At 53.7% G+C, this 15,854-nt stretch overlaps 5 protein-coding genes across 5 annotated transcripts; 3 read left to right on the top strand and 2 right to left on the bottom strand.

Annotated features, from left to right (window-relative positions):
- Positions 1-104: 104 nt before the first annotated feature.
- On the top strand, positions 105-6,959 carry PpBr36_04311 (uncharacterized protein; the record flags this gene model as incomplete). The annotated part of the gene is made up of 3 exons (XM_029891474.1): positions 105-730; positions 805-950; positions 1,009-6,959. 3 exons carry the CDS (start codon positions 105-107, stop codon positions 6,957-6,959), a joined length of 6,723 nt encoding a protein of 2,240 aa, XP_029750540.1.
- A 1,125-nt stretch (positions 6,960-8,084) lies between these two features.
- On the top strand, positions 8,085-8,423 carry PpBr36_04310 (uncharacterized protein; the record flags this gene model as incomplete). Its single annotated transcript, XM_029891473.1, has 1 exon — positions 8,085-8,423. The coding sequence occupies one exon, from the start codon at positions 8,085-8,087 to the stop codon at positions 8,421-8,423; it is 339 nt and encodes a 112-aa protein (XP_029750539.1).
- A 1,333-nt stretch (positions 8,424-9,756) lies between these two features.
- On the top strand, positions 9,757-10,107 carry PpBr36_04309 (uncharacterized protein; the record flags this gene model as incomplete). The annotated part of the gene is made up of 1 exon (XM_029891472.1): positions 9,757-10,107. One exon carries the CDS (start codon positions 9,757-9,759, stop codon positions 10,105-10,107), a length of 351 nt encoding a protein of 116 aa, XP_029749748.1.
- A 654-nt stretch (positions 10,108-10,761) lies between these two features.
- PpBr36_04308 (uncharacterized protein) lies at positions 10,762-13,408 on the bottom strand (the record flags this gene model as incomplete). The annotated part of the gene is made up of 3 exons (XM_029891471.1): positions 10,762-13,063; positions 13,128-13,250; positions 13,350-13,408. The coding sequence occupies 3 exons, from the start codon at positions 13,406-13,408 to the stop codon at positions 10,762-10,764; spliced, it is 2,484 nt and encodes an 827-aa protein (XP_029749749.1).
- Positions 13,409-14,304: 896 nt separating this feature from the next.
- PpBr36_04307 (uncharacterized protein) lies at positions 14,305-15,264 on the bottom strand (the record flags this gene model as incomplete). The annotated part of the gene is made up of 1 exon (XM_029891470.1): positions 14,305-15,264. The coding sequence occupies one exon, from the start codon at positions 15,262-15,264 to the stop codon at positions 14,305-14,307; it is 960 nt and encodes a 319-aa protein (XP_029749063.1).
- Between the last annotated feature and the right edge of the window lie 590 nt (positions 15,265-15,854).

The following is a 15,854-nucleotide window of genomic DNA, read 5'->3' as shown; positions in this document are numbered from 1 at the left end:
GCTCCCTTCCCTAGTTTAGGGCTCTGGCCCAAATCTTGATATCACCATCAGCAACGGATGGCCCCTTGATCTCTCCAGGGAAAACAAGAAATTACACATTCGCCATGCCCAACACATCTTTAAGAAAACCGCAAAGGGTATATCGCGGCGGTCCGCGCAAGGTCGCCTACCATGGAGGCTCACGCGGTGCCAGGACCTTCGCCGCCGCCCCCGGCCGCAACGAGGCGACTTCGACCGACGAAAAGTGGGAGCGCGTGAAGCTCGCCCACGACATCGACGAAAACATGGGATTCGGAAGGTACGATGCCGGCCGGAAGCGCGAGGGCTGGCTCGTCAACGTCCAGTCCACGAGCATCGAGGACGACCGCGTCCCCGGCGGTGGCGGCCGGGCCGCGCTTGACTGCTACTTCATCGAGGAGGACGGCGGCACGTTCAAGGCCACCGTGCAGTACGATCCTTACTTCCTCGTTGCCGTGCGCAAGGGCCACGAGGGTGAGGTCGAGGAGTGGTGCAAGCGCGTGCCGGGCGGTGGCGTGGTCAAGAAGGTCCGGAGGATTGAGAAGGAGGACCTGAAGATGCCAAACCATCTTCTGGGATACAGGCGCACATTTCTGGAGCTGAGCTTTGCCAATGTGCAGAACCTGATGGCCGCGAGGAAGGATATCATGCCCATTGCGGAGCGGAATAAGAAGAATATGGATGCGATGGACACTTATGCCGAGGTTGCCGCGTAAGTTATCCTGTCTGGTTGCCATCCGTGACTGACTTATGACTCTTGCTGATATGATGGAGATCTCAATGCAGCACGAATGGCGATTTCGACTTGTTCGATGACGATTTACGAAATGATGAAAAACGACATAATGCTTCTTTTGCTGATGCTAGCGATTTCCTTGTCGACATACGAGAATATGACGTACCTTATCACGTCAGAGTAATGATTGATCTAAGTAAGTTAATTTTTGTAAGGATCTCATGCGTGGAAATCCTAACTCGAGAAACAACCAGATATTCGAGTCGGAAAGTGGTATTGGGTGGAGGCGAAACATGGGGTCACGTCTATCGTCTGCAACGAAGAGCACCTGGTGATGGCAGATCCGGTGGTAATGGCCTACGATATCGAGACGACGAAGCTGCCTCTGAAGTTTCCAGACGCCGCCATTGACCAGGTGATGATGATATCATACATGATTGATGGTCAGGGGTTTCTGATCACGAATCGGGAAGTCATCTCTGAGGATATTGCGGATTTCGAGTACACACCAAAACCTGAATATCCCGGCCCTTTCATGATTTTCAACGAGCCGGACGAGAAAGCTTTACTTGAGCGGTTCTTCTTACATATCAAAGAGGCACGGCCGACCGTTATCGCCACTTACAACGGTGACTTTTTCGATTGGCCGTTTGTCGACGCCAGGGCGAGCTTCAATGGGATCGACATGTACAGGGAAATCGGTTGGAGGAAAGACACCGACGACCAGTACAAGTGCAACTACTCGGTGCATATGGATTGTTTCCATTGGGTCAATCGAGACAGTTACCTCCCGCAAGGTAGCAGAGGTCTCAAGGCCGTCACAGTAGCCAAGCTTGGTTATGACCCCGACGAACTCGATCCAGAACTGATGACACCGTATGCGCAGGAGAGGCCGCAGACACTGGCGGAGTACTCGGTCTCCGATGCGGTGGCAACTTATTACCTGTACATGAAATATGTGCACCCCTTCATTTTCTCGCTTTGCACCATTTTACCCCTGGGTCCCGACGACACGGAGAGGAAAGGAACCGGAACCCTTTGTGAGATGTTGCTGATGGTGCAGGCATATCAACAAAACATTGTGCTACCAAATAAGCATGTTTCTCCCAAAGAGTCTTTCTGGGAAGGTCATTTGTTGGATTCCGAGACCTACGTTGGTGGCCACGTCGAAAGTATCGAGGCTGGTGTATTTCGCGCGGACATACCAGTCAATTTTGCCGTGGACCCCTCGGCATGTGACGAATTAATACGGGACTTGGATGCCGCACTCAAATTCAGCATTACCGTGGAAGAGAAGAAGGACATGGACGATGTGACAAACTACGAGGAAGTCCGGGATCAGATCAAGACAAAGCTGCTTGCACTCAGGGATACGCCAAACAGACAAGAAAGGCCACTTATTTATCACTTGGATGTTGCGTCCATGTACCCAAACATCATGACGACAAATCGACTTCAGCCCGACTCCATGATTTCAGAAGCAGACTGCGCAGCCTGTGATTTCAACCGGCCTGGCAAAACTTGCGACAGGAGGTTGCCATGGGCCTGGAGAGGAGAGTACCTTCCGGCAAAACGAGATGAGTACAACATGATCAGGAACGCATTGGAGAACGAGAAATTTCCCGGCAAGTGGCCAAACTCGCCGATGAGAACATTTCAAGAGCTCCCGGCGGATGAGCAGGCCAATCTGGTTCGCAAAAGGTTGCAGCTCTACTCACAGAAAGTATATCACAAGATCCACGACTCTACTACCAAAGTCCGGGAGGCAATCATATGTCAACGAGAGAACCCTTTCTACATCAACACCGTGCGCGACTTTCGAGATCGTCGATACGACTACAAGGGCAAAGCAAAGGTTTGGAAGGGCAAGGCGGATGCCTTGAAGTCTTCAGGAGCCCCTGGCAACGAAGTTGACGCAGCCAAGAAAATGATTATCTTGTTCGACTCGCTTCAGCTCGCTCACAAGGTTATTTTGAACTCATTCTACGGCTACGTCATGAGGAAAGGTTCAAGGTGGTACTCCATGGAAATGGCTGGCGTGACATGTTTGACGGGAGCAACTATTATTCAACTTGCCAAGGAGCTTGTGGAGCGACTTGGAAGGCCTCTGGAACTGGACACCGATGGTATATGGTGCATGCTCCCCGCTACCTTCCCCGAGAATTTCGCTTTCAAGCTCAAGAACGGTAAAAAGCTTGCCATATCGTATCCTTGTGTCATGTTGAATCACCTCGTCCATGCCAAGTTCACAAATCACCAATACCAAACGCTCGTTGACGCAGAGACATTCAAGTACGAGACGCACAGCGACAATTCCATCTTTTTCGAAGTTGACGGGCCTTACAAGGCCATGGTCCTGCCAACATCCAAGGAGGAGGATAAGAATCTGAAGAAGCGTTATGCTGTGTTCAACGACGATGGTAGTCTTGCCGAGCTGAAGGGGTTCGAAGTCAAGCGAAGAGGTGAACTCAAGCTCATCAAGATCTTCCAACAGCAAATCTTCAAGTTCTTTCTCGAAGGCGCAACACTAGCCGAATGTTATGGTGCAGTAGCCAAAGTTGCAAACAGATGGTTGGACGTCTTGGACAACAAAGGAACGACCCTGGCGGATGAGGAGCTTATGGACCTCATTTCGGAGAACCGAAGCATGAGCAAGACGTTGGAGGAGTACGGCAGCCAGAAGTCAACCTCGATCACGACAGCAAAGCGCTTGGCCGACTTCCTCGGCGAGCAAATGGTCAAGGATAAGGGTCTCAACTGCAAGTTCATCATCTGCGCGAGACCCAAGGGCGCCCCCGTTACTGAGAGAGCTGTGCCTGTCGCCATATTCTCGGCTGACGAGGACACCAAGCGTCTATATCTGAAAAAGTGGTTGAAGGAAGAGCCACAAGACACGGATCCCAGAGCCCTTCTTGACTGGGCATACTACGCAGAACGTCTCGGTTCGGTCATTCAGAAGCTTATCACCATTCCGGCAGCGTTGCAAAAGGTCCGGAATCCGGTTCCGAGGGTGCCACATCCAGATTGGCTCCAACGCAGGATCAATGCCAAGGACGACAAGATGAAGCAGAAGAAGATGACGGACTTGTTTGCCTCAAAGGGACCTCTGGAGGATATCACTAACATCAGCTCCTCTCGACTGAACGACCTGGAGGACTTTGGCAACAAGCTTCTGCAACCCAAAACGGTAGATGCTGCCATCACTGCCAGCCAAAAGGTCTCGACCTCGAAGAGGAAAGAACCGGAACCGGCCGTCCCAGCTGATCCATTCGCATCTTTGCCCAAGGTCATGCCGGACCCCTCAAAGGACTACCCTGCATTCTTGCAATACCAGAAGCTGAAGTGGAAGTTGCAGAAGCAGGCAAGAATTCGCAGAAGGCACCTGTTTGGCGACCGACGTGGTAATGCAAACAACAACATTCAGCAGACTTTCCGGAACCAGGCCGAGATCACGTTTAGAAACACTTGGCAACTCTTGCAACTTAAACTGACCGACAACCCGGGTATCGTTGCGGCGTATGTCCTGATTGACAACAAAATCCACTCGGTCAAGATCAATGTGCCCCGCCAAGTCTTCTTGAACCTCAAGAGCAGGGAACTGCCAGACGTGGAGGTTGAGGGCTGCCACGTGGAACAGGTCAGCCACACACTACCAAATGGCCACTCGTCTGTCCATCTTTTCAAGCTTGTCGTCAATGAAGATATCTACTTTGCAGAGTCGGAAAAGTTCTCGCTGTTGTTCAACCACCCGAGTGTTGAGGGAGTATACGAGACGCAAGTTCCTCTCAACATGCGTGCTGTCCTTCAACTCGGTAACCTTTGCACAATCGACGAGAGCCAGCCAGGTGTTTTGGGCAAAGGGCTTGACCAAGGCTTCGAGCTCACCAGCCTCCAGAGGCCAGTCAAGCCCCAACCCTACCTTGATTCTGCAAAGATGGCGTACATTTACATTTCGCACATCAGCGCTGGTGAGCGACAAATATTTGGCGTGTTTTCATCAAGGACAGACTACGCCCAGGTCGTGATCCTCAACAAGAGCAGGGACAGCGCCCAAGATATGCCGAACATCACAAAGATGTACTCGGACCTCTTGACCAAGCGCAGGCTGGAAGAAGCGTCTACGCCAGAGTCAACGTGGCAGGATTGTTTCAAGTACCAGGATCGGATTTCCTTCAAGACCACACAGGTGACAACACGCAGGAAGGCATTCCTCGAGATAAGCGACATGGTGAAAAAGATGCGCAAGGATGAGGCCAGTCCCATCATGATGGTCATCCAATCTTCTCAGAGGAACATGCTGCTCCACGAGATCCCGATCCTACAGGAGTTCCCGGTATTGCCTCTCAAGTTTGACCCTGCCGACAGCTCACTGCCGCCATTGGGCTGGCAGTCCGTGGTGGCAAGACGGCTTGTCAATCATTATCTCGGCCTGGGATCGTGGATCCTCCACCTGACTGCTTTGGCAAGGTATGGCGATGTGCCACTCTGCAACCTTGAGCGCGACGACCCGCGGTTCTTGATCGACGTCGCGTACGCGCGGCGCTTGCAGGCGAACAACGTCGTCTTGTGGTGGTCACCGGGCCCACGGCCGGATCACGCTGGTTACGAGAAGGACGACGTCGCGGGGCCTCTAGATGTCGTGCAAATGCCATCAATCAACAACCCAGGAACTTTTGCATCCGTCTGCATAGATATTGAGGTACGCAACCTGGCCATCAACACCATCCTTACCTCATCTCTCATCAATGAGCTCGAAGGTGCCGAGTCTATATCTTTCAACCCTGCATCTGATGCGACGGGCGTAGACGGTGCTGGCGAGATGCTCCACTCGGAAAACGCGTTTGCCAATGCCGGCGTTCAGGTTCTGCGGGAGATGGTCAAGAGCTGGTGGGCAGAAGCATGCCGTGGCAGCACGATGGCGGATGTCATGGTGCAGCACCTGGTGCGGTGGGTAGAAAGCCCAGATTCGTTCCTGTACGATCGCGCGCTGCACTACTATGTGCAAATCATGTCGCGAAAGGCGTTCCAGCAGCTCATGTCGGACTTCCGACGCGTTGGCTCGCAAGTTGTCTTTGCCAGCGCCAACAGGCTGCTCCTCCAGACGACCAAGGGGGAGGTGGGCAATGCGTACGCTTACAGCCAGTATATCCTCAAGAGCATCAAGAGCAAGCCACTGTTCCATTTCATCGACCTCGAGATCAAAGAATATTGGGACTACCTGGTCTGGTATGACCAGTTCAACTATGGAGGGAAGGCCTGTCAAGAGGTTGTTGAGGCCGAAACTCAGAGCCTGGATATGATTATGCACTGGCAGATGGCTACTTTCCTGCCTCTCCGACTACAGCCCGTTTTCAAGGACTGGGTCATCGAGTTCATCCAGCTCATGCACTCTCACAAACGCCCAGCCGCCATTGACGGCTCGACACCGCGTGCGACGCAACTTCCTGTCCGAGGCAACAACGGACTGTCGGAGGATGGCGAAGGTCAAATTATTCTCGGAAAGGCATTCGAGCGTCCTCTGAAGAAGGAAATCGCGGGCCTAATCGCAGCACAGAAGCGCGAACTACTACACCCGGAGCTTGCGGTGGACTACGACTTCCCAGTCCTCCCCGGCAGCCACCTTTCGAACCTGCACCCCAGCACGGCAGTGCTCGAGCTAGTCAAGATGCTGATGCAAGTGTTGAGCCTGGACAAGAATATCGCGCTTGAGGCGAGGTTGGTGCGCAAGGAGCTCCTCGCCATGTTGGACGTGCGTGAATTCAGCAAAGAGGCGACATTCCAAAATCCATCCGAGAGCCTGAAGCTACCGCAGGTTTCATGCGACAACTGCACCGTGGCGCGAGATTTGGACCTCTGCCGTGACGAAGACCTTCTCCCGCCGCCTGGTGAGGCACAAGGACAGCAGCGGCCGTGGCGGTGCACATTTTGCGAATCCGAGTACGACCGCAACGGGCTCGAGGAGGTGCTGTTGGCGCAGGTGGAGGCGGTGGTGGTGGAGTGGACGACGCAGGACCTCAAGTGTGCCAAGTGTGGTGCTCTGAGGGTCAACGAGTTCATGGAGCACTGCACCTGCAGCGGGGACTGGGTGGCAACGGTCAAGAGGGATGAGGTCGTCCGTAGGATGAAGGTATATCGGAATGTGGCCAAGTTCTACGGGCTGAGAATGTTGGAGGATGTTACACGGGAACTATTTTTGGCAATTTGAAGGGTGTTGGATCTTTGTGTTTTTCTTCTGTGTTGAAGGTGTTTGGAGTCGCTTATGTTATCAGAGTCTAATATACGGTCTGTCAGTCTGTTGTTGATTGAACAAGGGTGTTATGGTTGGGAGTGCGATGGGTCTCCCCACATAGAGGAGCATAGAAATCCGTATTCTCTTTATATTATGTCTGACGAATACGACAAAAGTTGACTCCGTCGACTCCGCCAACTGGCTGCTTGAGCTTGTAGAGATGGTGTGCAAAATAATCACTTTCTGCATGGCAATTCCTCATGCATCCGTAAGCAATAAAGCGTCTATCTGCTGGTTGGACGAACTCCCTTCTGTCAGCTACTACTGTCAGCTACTAATTGCACGTCCAGTCAGCTAATTCTACTCCAAGCATAAGCTGCTGCTGCGGCTAAAAGGTGTCAAATGAGGGGGCAAGGATCTTTGTCCTGTACTGGCTTCGATTTCTCAATGCATTGTCCGGCATATTTATAGGAGCCATCATTCTTGGCGCCTCAGGAACACAAGGTGAGCCTGCCCCATGCCACAGACGAGGTATGGATGATGTCCGCAGAGCAGTGGACCGCTGGCGATGCCCCAAATCAAAGAGATTGGTTCCTATGCCGCACATTACACGACTCGAGCTAGGGACAACCAATGGCTGCCATTAGTCTAGTGCCCCCTTTCTCAAATGATAGAGATGTCATCCTGTGAACCTGGGCGGCGTGACACCAGATCCGTTCGTCGCAGCATCCAAAGCGTCCCGATCTTGCACCATGACGGGCGTTTCATCATGGCCCCAGAGAGTCGACAACTCTCCAATTTGTGCGTTTGTGCCCGATACACCGCAGGGAAACGGGGGCTTGACAGTTTGATCATCGTAGACCCTGTGGGTTCGGACGCTCGACATCAGAGTTCTTGTGTTTTGTTTTCCAAAGACGTGCCAGGGTTGTGACAGCCATCATGGATGCCGCACAATCATACTGATCATCTGGTGAGGTCTTTTGAGAGTCCAGATTATCGACCTGGGCCTGTTGGAAGCCCGGCCCGATTCAATTAGGGATTTTGGTTTGGCCGAGGAGGAAGATTGAATGAGCAAAGGGGATATCCCGGCATTTTACCCTTATGTGGCCTTCTTTTGATCGACAGAATGTCACCAGGCTGCTTCAGCAGCTTGTACCCAGACTCCAACAACTCGACCTAGAGTACCCGGTCATCGCCTCGAGATGCGCGATGTCCCCTTCGCGCGCTCAGAAGCTAGCCGTAACCTGGGAGGATTGGTCTGAAAGCTTGCGTAGCCAGTGCAGCACCACCCGTAGGGCGACGACAACCGGCGCCGTGCAAGCTACACCTATCTCTGAGACAACGGTGGCGTCCGCCGAGATGTCAACGATGGGCGACGGCCGAATTCGAACGAAAGCGCAGCTTGCAACGCACGACCGCCTTGGCCCGCCCCGCCCTTAGGGCGACGACAACAGCACAGGCCGGCAGCCAGAATATTTGGGCCGGCGGGTGACGCAGGTGCAGCGATCGTGAAGCTGGCCCGACAGAGGACCTTGGGACGACGGCAAGACCCGCTACACGATCAAGCTTACCGTGGGCGCCAAGAAAAGCGTGCATTGCTCTGCTTTCCCGATCGAGGGAGGCCCCATGCCCGAGATGGAGTTCGGGCTTCTGGAAGAAAGCCTAAATTCCGTTGATGGGGGCCCTTTGAGGATTTCAGACAAAGTAGAGTTAAGATAGGAAATAAGGGGGCCGTGTCTGACAGGGCTTGGCGGTGGTTGGTTTCGTCGTGATCGGTGTTTTGGTTTCGATTTATTTTTTTATTTTTATTTAATTTTCTTTCGAACCCCGACTTGACAAGACTGGGTTGGGTTGCCCATACTAAGTGAGGGGGGAAAACAGCTATGGGCAGCATGCCTCACTGACACGCAAATCCTCCTGAAAATAAAGAGAACAAAACATAAAAAAAGTTAAAAATATCGCTGTCAAAGACTCATGTCAGAACTCGATTCAAGGGTGGTCCTTTCCTTGTTTCGTTTTGTCCGTTTTTCATCTCCTCCCATTGTGAGCGCTTTTAACAGGCTGCGCCCCGGAATCGATCGCTCGACATCGTTCCCCGGAGAAGGGCTGATGCATGAGTGCCTCAAACCCCTCTGTAATTTTCTCCACAGGCAGGCAGGGGTTTGCTAGCTTGCAAGGACTGGAGGATTTACAGAGTACGTTCCAAGTCTAGGAGGAGCTTTTTTTGAAGCTGGCTCAGCTTGTTCAATAGTGATGAAAAAAAAAAAAAAAAAAAAAAAAAAAAAAAAAAAAAAAAGCCCCCTGTGTAAGGAGAATAAAAAAAAGGATCAGCAGCCTAGCGCTTCCCTGTCTGCTTGCTAGACAAAACCCAGTAAGGACAAAGTAACATCTTACCAACCGAGAACCTAAACCCGCGACCGGACGCATCGGGACCACATGGGGCATAATCGTGGTGAAGAAACGTCAAGGGGGCGGTTCGAGAAAGTACAAAGGGGAGAGCAAGAGACCTCACAATCCATCGTCTCGCTGGTACAGTGACCCATGGCTTTTATCATTCATTCATTCCATTTCGATTTATAGCAAATCAATTGTGTTGACAAAAAAAACTAAAACAAACCCAAACTTGTATTTTCTCAGTTGATAGAAAGCCATACATAACACTCATTACCAGCATTACATATTCCTTTTAACACTTTACAAAAGAACAACAACAACACCAACAACAACAACCACCACCACCACCAACACCACCACCACTACCACCACTACCACCATGCATTTCCTCACCGCCATCATCATCTCCCTCTCGGCCCTGGCCGCAGCGGTCCCAATGCCTGCCGAGACACCCGCCCCATCGCAGGCAGCCCAAGACGACAGCATCTACAACGCCGCCGTCATCCCGACCGAGTGCGCCCAGCTCAAGGATGTCCACATGGCGTGCGTGGCCGGAACCGAGAATCCAAAGGAGGGCACCCAGCAGTGCAAATACACCGATGACGCCGGCAAGCCCGCCACCCTGGCCACCACCATCAAGTGCACGCCCAAGACCCAGGACCCCGCCACCAGCAGCACCAAGGCCAAGGAAGCCAGCGCCAAAAGCAATGCCTCCAAAGCTGCCCCTTAGAATGTCGGTCGATCAGATCGAAAAAAATTTGGCTACGAAGTGGCAGCAGTAGAGGAGGGGCCATGGAGCGCGCACCACGCAGGTCCAACCGTGGCCCCGTCGTTCTGTACGGAGACGGCAACCTTGGAAGATTATTGACGGGTCATTCGCTATTTTCTTTTTTTTTTCTTCTTTCCTTTGTCTCTTCTTCCTTTCTTGCTCTCATTATAGCCATCCACTTTCTCTTGTTTCTTCCAAGTCCATTTTCTTCGGTCTTTTGGCGACGACTCTTTTTTTTTTTTTTTTTTGGTTTTTTGTGGTGAATTTCTCACCCTTAGAGCGCATGGCGAAACATAATTGGACTGGCTTTTCCTGTATCACATGCTGCATTATTATTAGTGGAAATCAGAAGAAGAAAGAAAAAATTATTAAAAGATTAAAACATGTCGTGAGACATTCGATTTCGATTTGACATGGAAGCCCCTGAGAAAGAGTGCTGATCTTCATCAACTTGTGCATGGGCAGGGCCCCCAAAGTGAGACTTGTGAAAATGCATCGTTAGCTAATGACAGACAGAGAAAAATAATAATAATAATAAATAAATAGAAAGTCAAAATTTCCAAGACAAGACCCCCTCAAAAATTTCCAAATATAAATATGAACAGAAACATATGACTAAAGTTCCATGTTCATGTTCACCCCGGCCCCGGCCCCGGCCGACTTTTCGCTGCAGTTACCTTCCCCACCATCATCATCGACGCCCTGGTCGACAGCCATCTGGGCCGCCTGCGTCAGCTGCGCCAGGTCGTATGCCGAAGGGTCGGCGAAGCCCGCCTCCCACAGCCCAAAGTCGTCGTCTCCATTCATGCTGTTCATGTTGACGTCGATGAACATGTCGTCCATGTCGCCCAACCGGAGCCCCGGCATGTAGCCGCCGCCGCCGCCGCCGCCCACACCAGAAAAGTTGTCCATCATTTGTGGTCCAGCCGTTGCGTCCTGCTGCGCCTGATGATAGACCGATGATACGTCTGCGAACGGCATCTGCCCGAACCCCATATTGTCCCGCGATAGACCGGTGTTGGGCGTCACAAAAGACGGCAGCATGGCCTGCCCCTGCGGTGATAACGGCACACCACTGAAGCTGCCGCGAGCCTTTTGGTACCCCGAGACGGACTGGACGGGCGGAGATGGCGATAGCATTTGCGGAGATGCCTTGTACACGGCTTCAAGCCCAACGACGGTCGCATGGTTACTCGTGGACCTTCTCCTCAGTTTTGCCTTTTCATGCCGTCGATTATGCCTGGAACTCGGGGCTGCGGAGGATGGAGGGTCGATGATGGACCGCAAATGATGCAGCAGCTGATACCTCGCCCCGATGTAGCTGTTTCCACGCTCCGCCATCCCCTTGAGCAGGTTCAAGCCCATGTTCATGGCCTGCGTGTTCCTCTCGTCCGGCGGGAAGGCGAAGCACACCATCAGCAGCACGATGGCTGCGGAGAATATGTGCTCGCTGTCCATGTAGCCATAGGTGGCGACCAGATCCCGCTGCGCCGCGATGCTCATGATCTTGATCGAGTCCTGGGCGGCGTTGACGCACGTCTCAATGACCCCGACGGTCGTCTGCGACAGGCCCTGCTTCCAGTCTTTGGACCGGGGGCTACCCGACTGGATGCGCTTCTTCACCACGTGGAAGAGCAGAGGCCTGGCCGTCATGTTGATGCACTGGTAATAATGCACCAAGGTCGAGACCGACTCCCTGGATATCGCCAGCCTCGCCGGGTCGAACCGCAGCTGGTCTGGAAGCTCGCGGTGCCATTTTGACAGCGACCGCATGATGTCCTTGACCGAGGCCATGAGCATTGTGCCGGATTTATGCGTCCCCTTCCGGAAGACGTGCTTGTTGACCTCGCCCAGGATCCTGGACAGTTCTGTATAGTGGTGGAGCACGACGGCCGGGCAGTACTCGGGCTCCAAGGCAAGCTTGGACGGTGGCTTCACGCCAATGTCCTCGTCCTGTATCGTGATGGGGTTGCCGGCCTTGACGGAAAGGATCCTGTCGAGGCTGTAGACGCTCCACCACACGCGTCGGCGGTGCTCGCGGTCTTCGTCGGTGAGGGTCGCGTCGGGCACCTCCTGGTGCAGACCGAGCGAGATGGCCATGCGCAGGGCCATGCCAATGTACAGAAACGCCGCGTCGCGACGGTTCATGTTTTGCATAAAGTAGCCTATCAGAGACAGCGTCTCGACGCAGAGGATGGATCCCTCCTCGTGCACGTCGGGCAGCAGCTGCAGCGCATGCGTAAAGTAGTCGAAGCCCGGCGGGCCCTTGAAATCTATCCACTGGTTGACCGAGTACAGCTGACCAAAGGCGAGGATGACGAGGATCTTGGCGTACTCGAGGCAAGCTTGCGGGTCGCCCAGGTCTGGCCCCGTGCTCTGGTAGGCCCTAGTCAGGGACTTTTCAAACTCGACCGGGTCTGTGAAGGAGAATATGGTGCCAATGTACGTGTATTGCGCAGCGTAGTACCGCCTGGCCGTCTCTATGGGAGGCAGTCGTATGCTGCTCCAGACGGCCAGCCGCCTGGGAGCCAGTAGGCCGGGCTCGTAGAGGTTGTGGTTCAGGTCGAGGCTGACATCGTCGGGATACCGGACGCCGGATCGGACACCGGCGAGTTTACCCACACTTGCCGGTGCTCTGAGGGTCGTAATCATGCTGCGGAGAAACAGGTCCGAGTGGCCTGGGCCCTTGAACCTGCCGCCCTTGACGCTGCTCGACAGGCTAGGGGACGCGGGACCCCCCTCGACGCCCAGGTGACCAAAATCTTCCAATAGCGCATTACCTTCTGTTATTTCTTCATAGCTTTCGGCGTTTGACACCGCGGGTCCCTTGGTTGGGACCGAAGCCGAGCCCTTGACATTTGGATTTTGAAGTGTTTCCTCAAAAGCCCTGGCCTTGGCTTCCAAATCTCTCAAGTAGCTAAGCGGGCTGGTCAGTAATGGAAATCACACTCGAGAGAACGAGGCAGACAGCAGGTATGTACCTCTCATTCACAGTGATCTTGCGGGCTTCTTCGTAGATGCATTCAATGTCGGCTTCACGACAACGCTTGCATTTTGGCCGCTCCTTTGAGCACTGGGAGCGGCGTTGCCGACAGGCATTGCATCTAGATGGGCCATGGGTGTCAGGAGCTGCAGCTCGGCTATCTTGGCGGTGTCGATGCGGGTAGTTAGGTCTAAAAAAAAAAAAAAAAAAAGCAACTTACGCTATGGGCCGTACGGAGCTGGATTCAGGTGGTGATGATGGCGAAGCAGAGGATGCCATGTTTTGGTGGACAGAAAGGAGTCATGGGCCAACTCATCCAGGGTTCTCCATAATAGTAACAATGACCAAGAGGGCCCGCAGATATCGGGATCCAATGCTGATAAAAGAGGGATGAAGCGAGGTGTGTGTTGTTTCCTAACAACACCAAGGTGTCTTTTTTCTCCCCTTTCAGCTGCACAGAGTACCAAAAACTGTACACAAAACTAGAAATCCACGCGTGCGCCGGCTTGGGTCTCGCCAAAGTCCAAGACCTCAGCCCAAATCGCATTACGGTACATTGGTTTCCCATTCAGGTGATCCACCTCCGCTGACAGGCCCCTGCAGTTATGCTACCTTGGGACATGGTGATGCTGGGCAGCTTGTCGTACCCGCCTGGGCATGGATCGAATTTGACCAAGGACTGATTGATATGCGAGGGACGCGGGGTCATGATAAATGGGTGGAGCCAGTCCCCGTTATCGGGGCCCAGGTCTCATGAGATGTGACAGATTGATCCACATAGCACACAACAAATTAATTACCGTACAGGTTCTAGGACTGCATGCACGTCATTGCTGCCTGCCACTCGTTCCCCCTTATCTACACTGCGTCTGAAAGACAGTGTCAGGATATATCTTCACGTTGAACAACAGAGTACTTGATTACCTACAAAAATTTGCCAATCAGATTCTCTGTCGGTAGCTACACAGTAGAGTTATAGGTAGTAAGTAATACGCCAAGAGGATCGTAGCCCTGCGACGGAGAAAGCATCCATTGGCTCAATTGACTTCATTGGGATCCATTTACTCGCCAAAGCCTTGGCCTTCACCTTTTCGAAGCTTGATTTTTTCTCACATTTATACCGTAGTAAACTTTGTCGCCCTTCATCCCTCGCCCACAAGGGACCGTAGCCCCCCTCACACAGCCCCAACCCCCGCAAACACCTCGTGATCCGTCAGATCCAGCACGACCATACACCCGGGGGAGTGCGCCATGACGGTCCCCTTCAACCGGGGCTGCCGCACCGCCTCCTGGGGCGTGACGCCGCAGCCCCAAAACACAGGCACGTACTGATCGTCTCCTGCTTCTTCTTTTTCTTCTCCCCCCTCCTCCCCGGGCCCAAACCGTTCCCCGCTTCCATCGGCCCGCAGCGGCGCGTCGCCAAACTCGGGCCCCGCCACGTCCCGGATGCCCAGCGCCCGGGCGCCGTCCCACCCCCACGCCACGGGCTCGCCGTGCGTCGCGCCGAAGCGCCGCGTGACGTCGCGGACGCGCGGCAGCTCCGAGAGCGCGCGGTACGGCCGCATCGACACCACCATGGTCGCGCCCGCAAAGGCGCCCGCGCTGCAGAGCGGCACCGTCGTGCGGTACATGGGCACGTTGCGGCCCTGCAGCGTGTGGCGCGCCGGGAGCCCCGCGGCCGCCAGCGCCGCCTCGAACGAGAAGGAGCACCCGATCAGGAACCCGACGTGCTCGCCCGTCCACTCGGCTTCGATGTCTGTCTTTTCGCCTGCTGCCCCGTCCCCGCCGCCCTCGCCGCCTGCCGTGAGTGCTCCGTCCGTGTAGACCCTGTAGGCTGGAAAGTCGTGCCTGAGGTCCACGTCCTCGGCGACCTGTAGTTTGGTGCCCGCTGCCCCTACCATGTGTGATTTGAGATCCCTGTAGTTGCCGGGCGCGGCCGACTCTGCCAAAAGAGGACACGGGACGGGGTTCCGCGCGCAGAGCAGGCGGAAGTCGTCTGCGTAGCGTTGGGGCAGCACGAGCAGGTTTGCTTGGATGTATGACGGCGCAAGACCTGACGTTTGGCCCCTCAACTTTTTGCTGCGTGCTGCCAGTCGCACCGCTTTGCCGGTTGCAAGCTCCGTCGTCGTCGACATGTTGCAACGTATGGTAGGTTGGTTGGGCAGTTGAAATCACCAATGGCACGTATCATAAAACAGTTCGGCGCTGAAATACATCAACTACACGGACCCTTGGTTTTGGCAGGACAAGTGGTGCACTTGAATCGTGCTTGATGATTCAAAAGTAGCTTCGCAGTGTACGTACGAGAACCAGGCGGCTGAGCTACTTAAAAACGGTGTCGCTGTTAATGATGTATAGATAACCCTTTCAAGGTGTCTCATTGTAACTCTTTTGGAGAATGCTTCTTGATTCGCGCCAAAGCCAGCCAGCCAAACTACGTATCGTAATCTATCTACGATGCTAGGTCCCTTCAGATAGGCAGCCATTAGCTAGTTATCCGTGGGGTTATGCATGCGGCTGTATCCTAGCCTTGGTGTGTGCCATTTCCCCGGTCAAGTTCTCCGTTGCCGGATGCTTTCGGGGACCCACCCCGATGCTCGATTGGGAATTGAAGACATGAATGAGCCTGTCTGCCATCTATCAGAATCCGCCAAATCTTCAGCCCCATTCTGGAAACCTAGATGATTACAAGTGTTCGCAGCAGACATCATACAGCGCGGGAGAG

This window comes from Pyricularia pennisetigena, chromosome 6 (genome assembly GCF_004337985.1).
Source record: "Pyricularia pennisetigena strain Br36 chromosome 6, whole genome shotgun sequence".
Lineage (NCBI taxonomy): Eukaryota > Fungi > Ascomycota > Sordariomycetes > Magnaporthales > Pyriculariaceae > Pyricularia > Pyricularia pennisetigena.
Note: the sequence above shows the minus strand (reverse complement) of the source record. Positions and strands in the feature narration are given on the sequence as shown.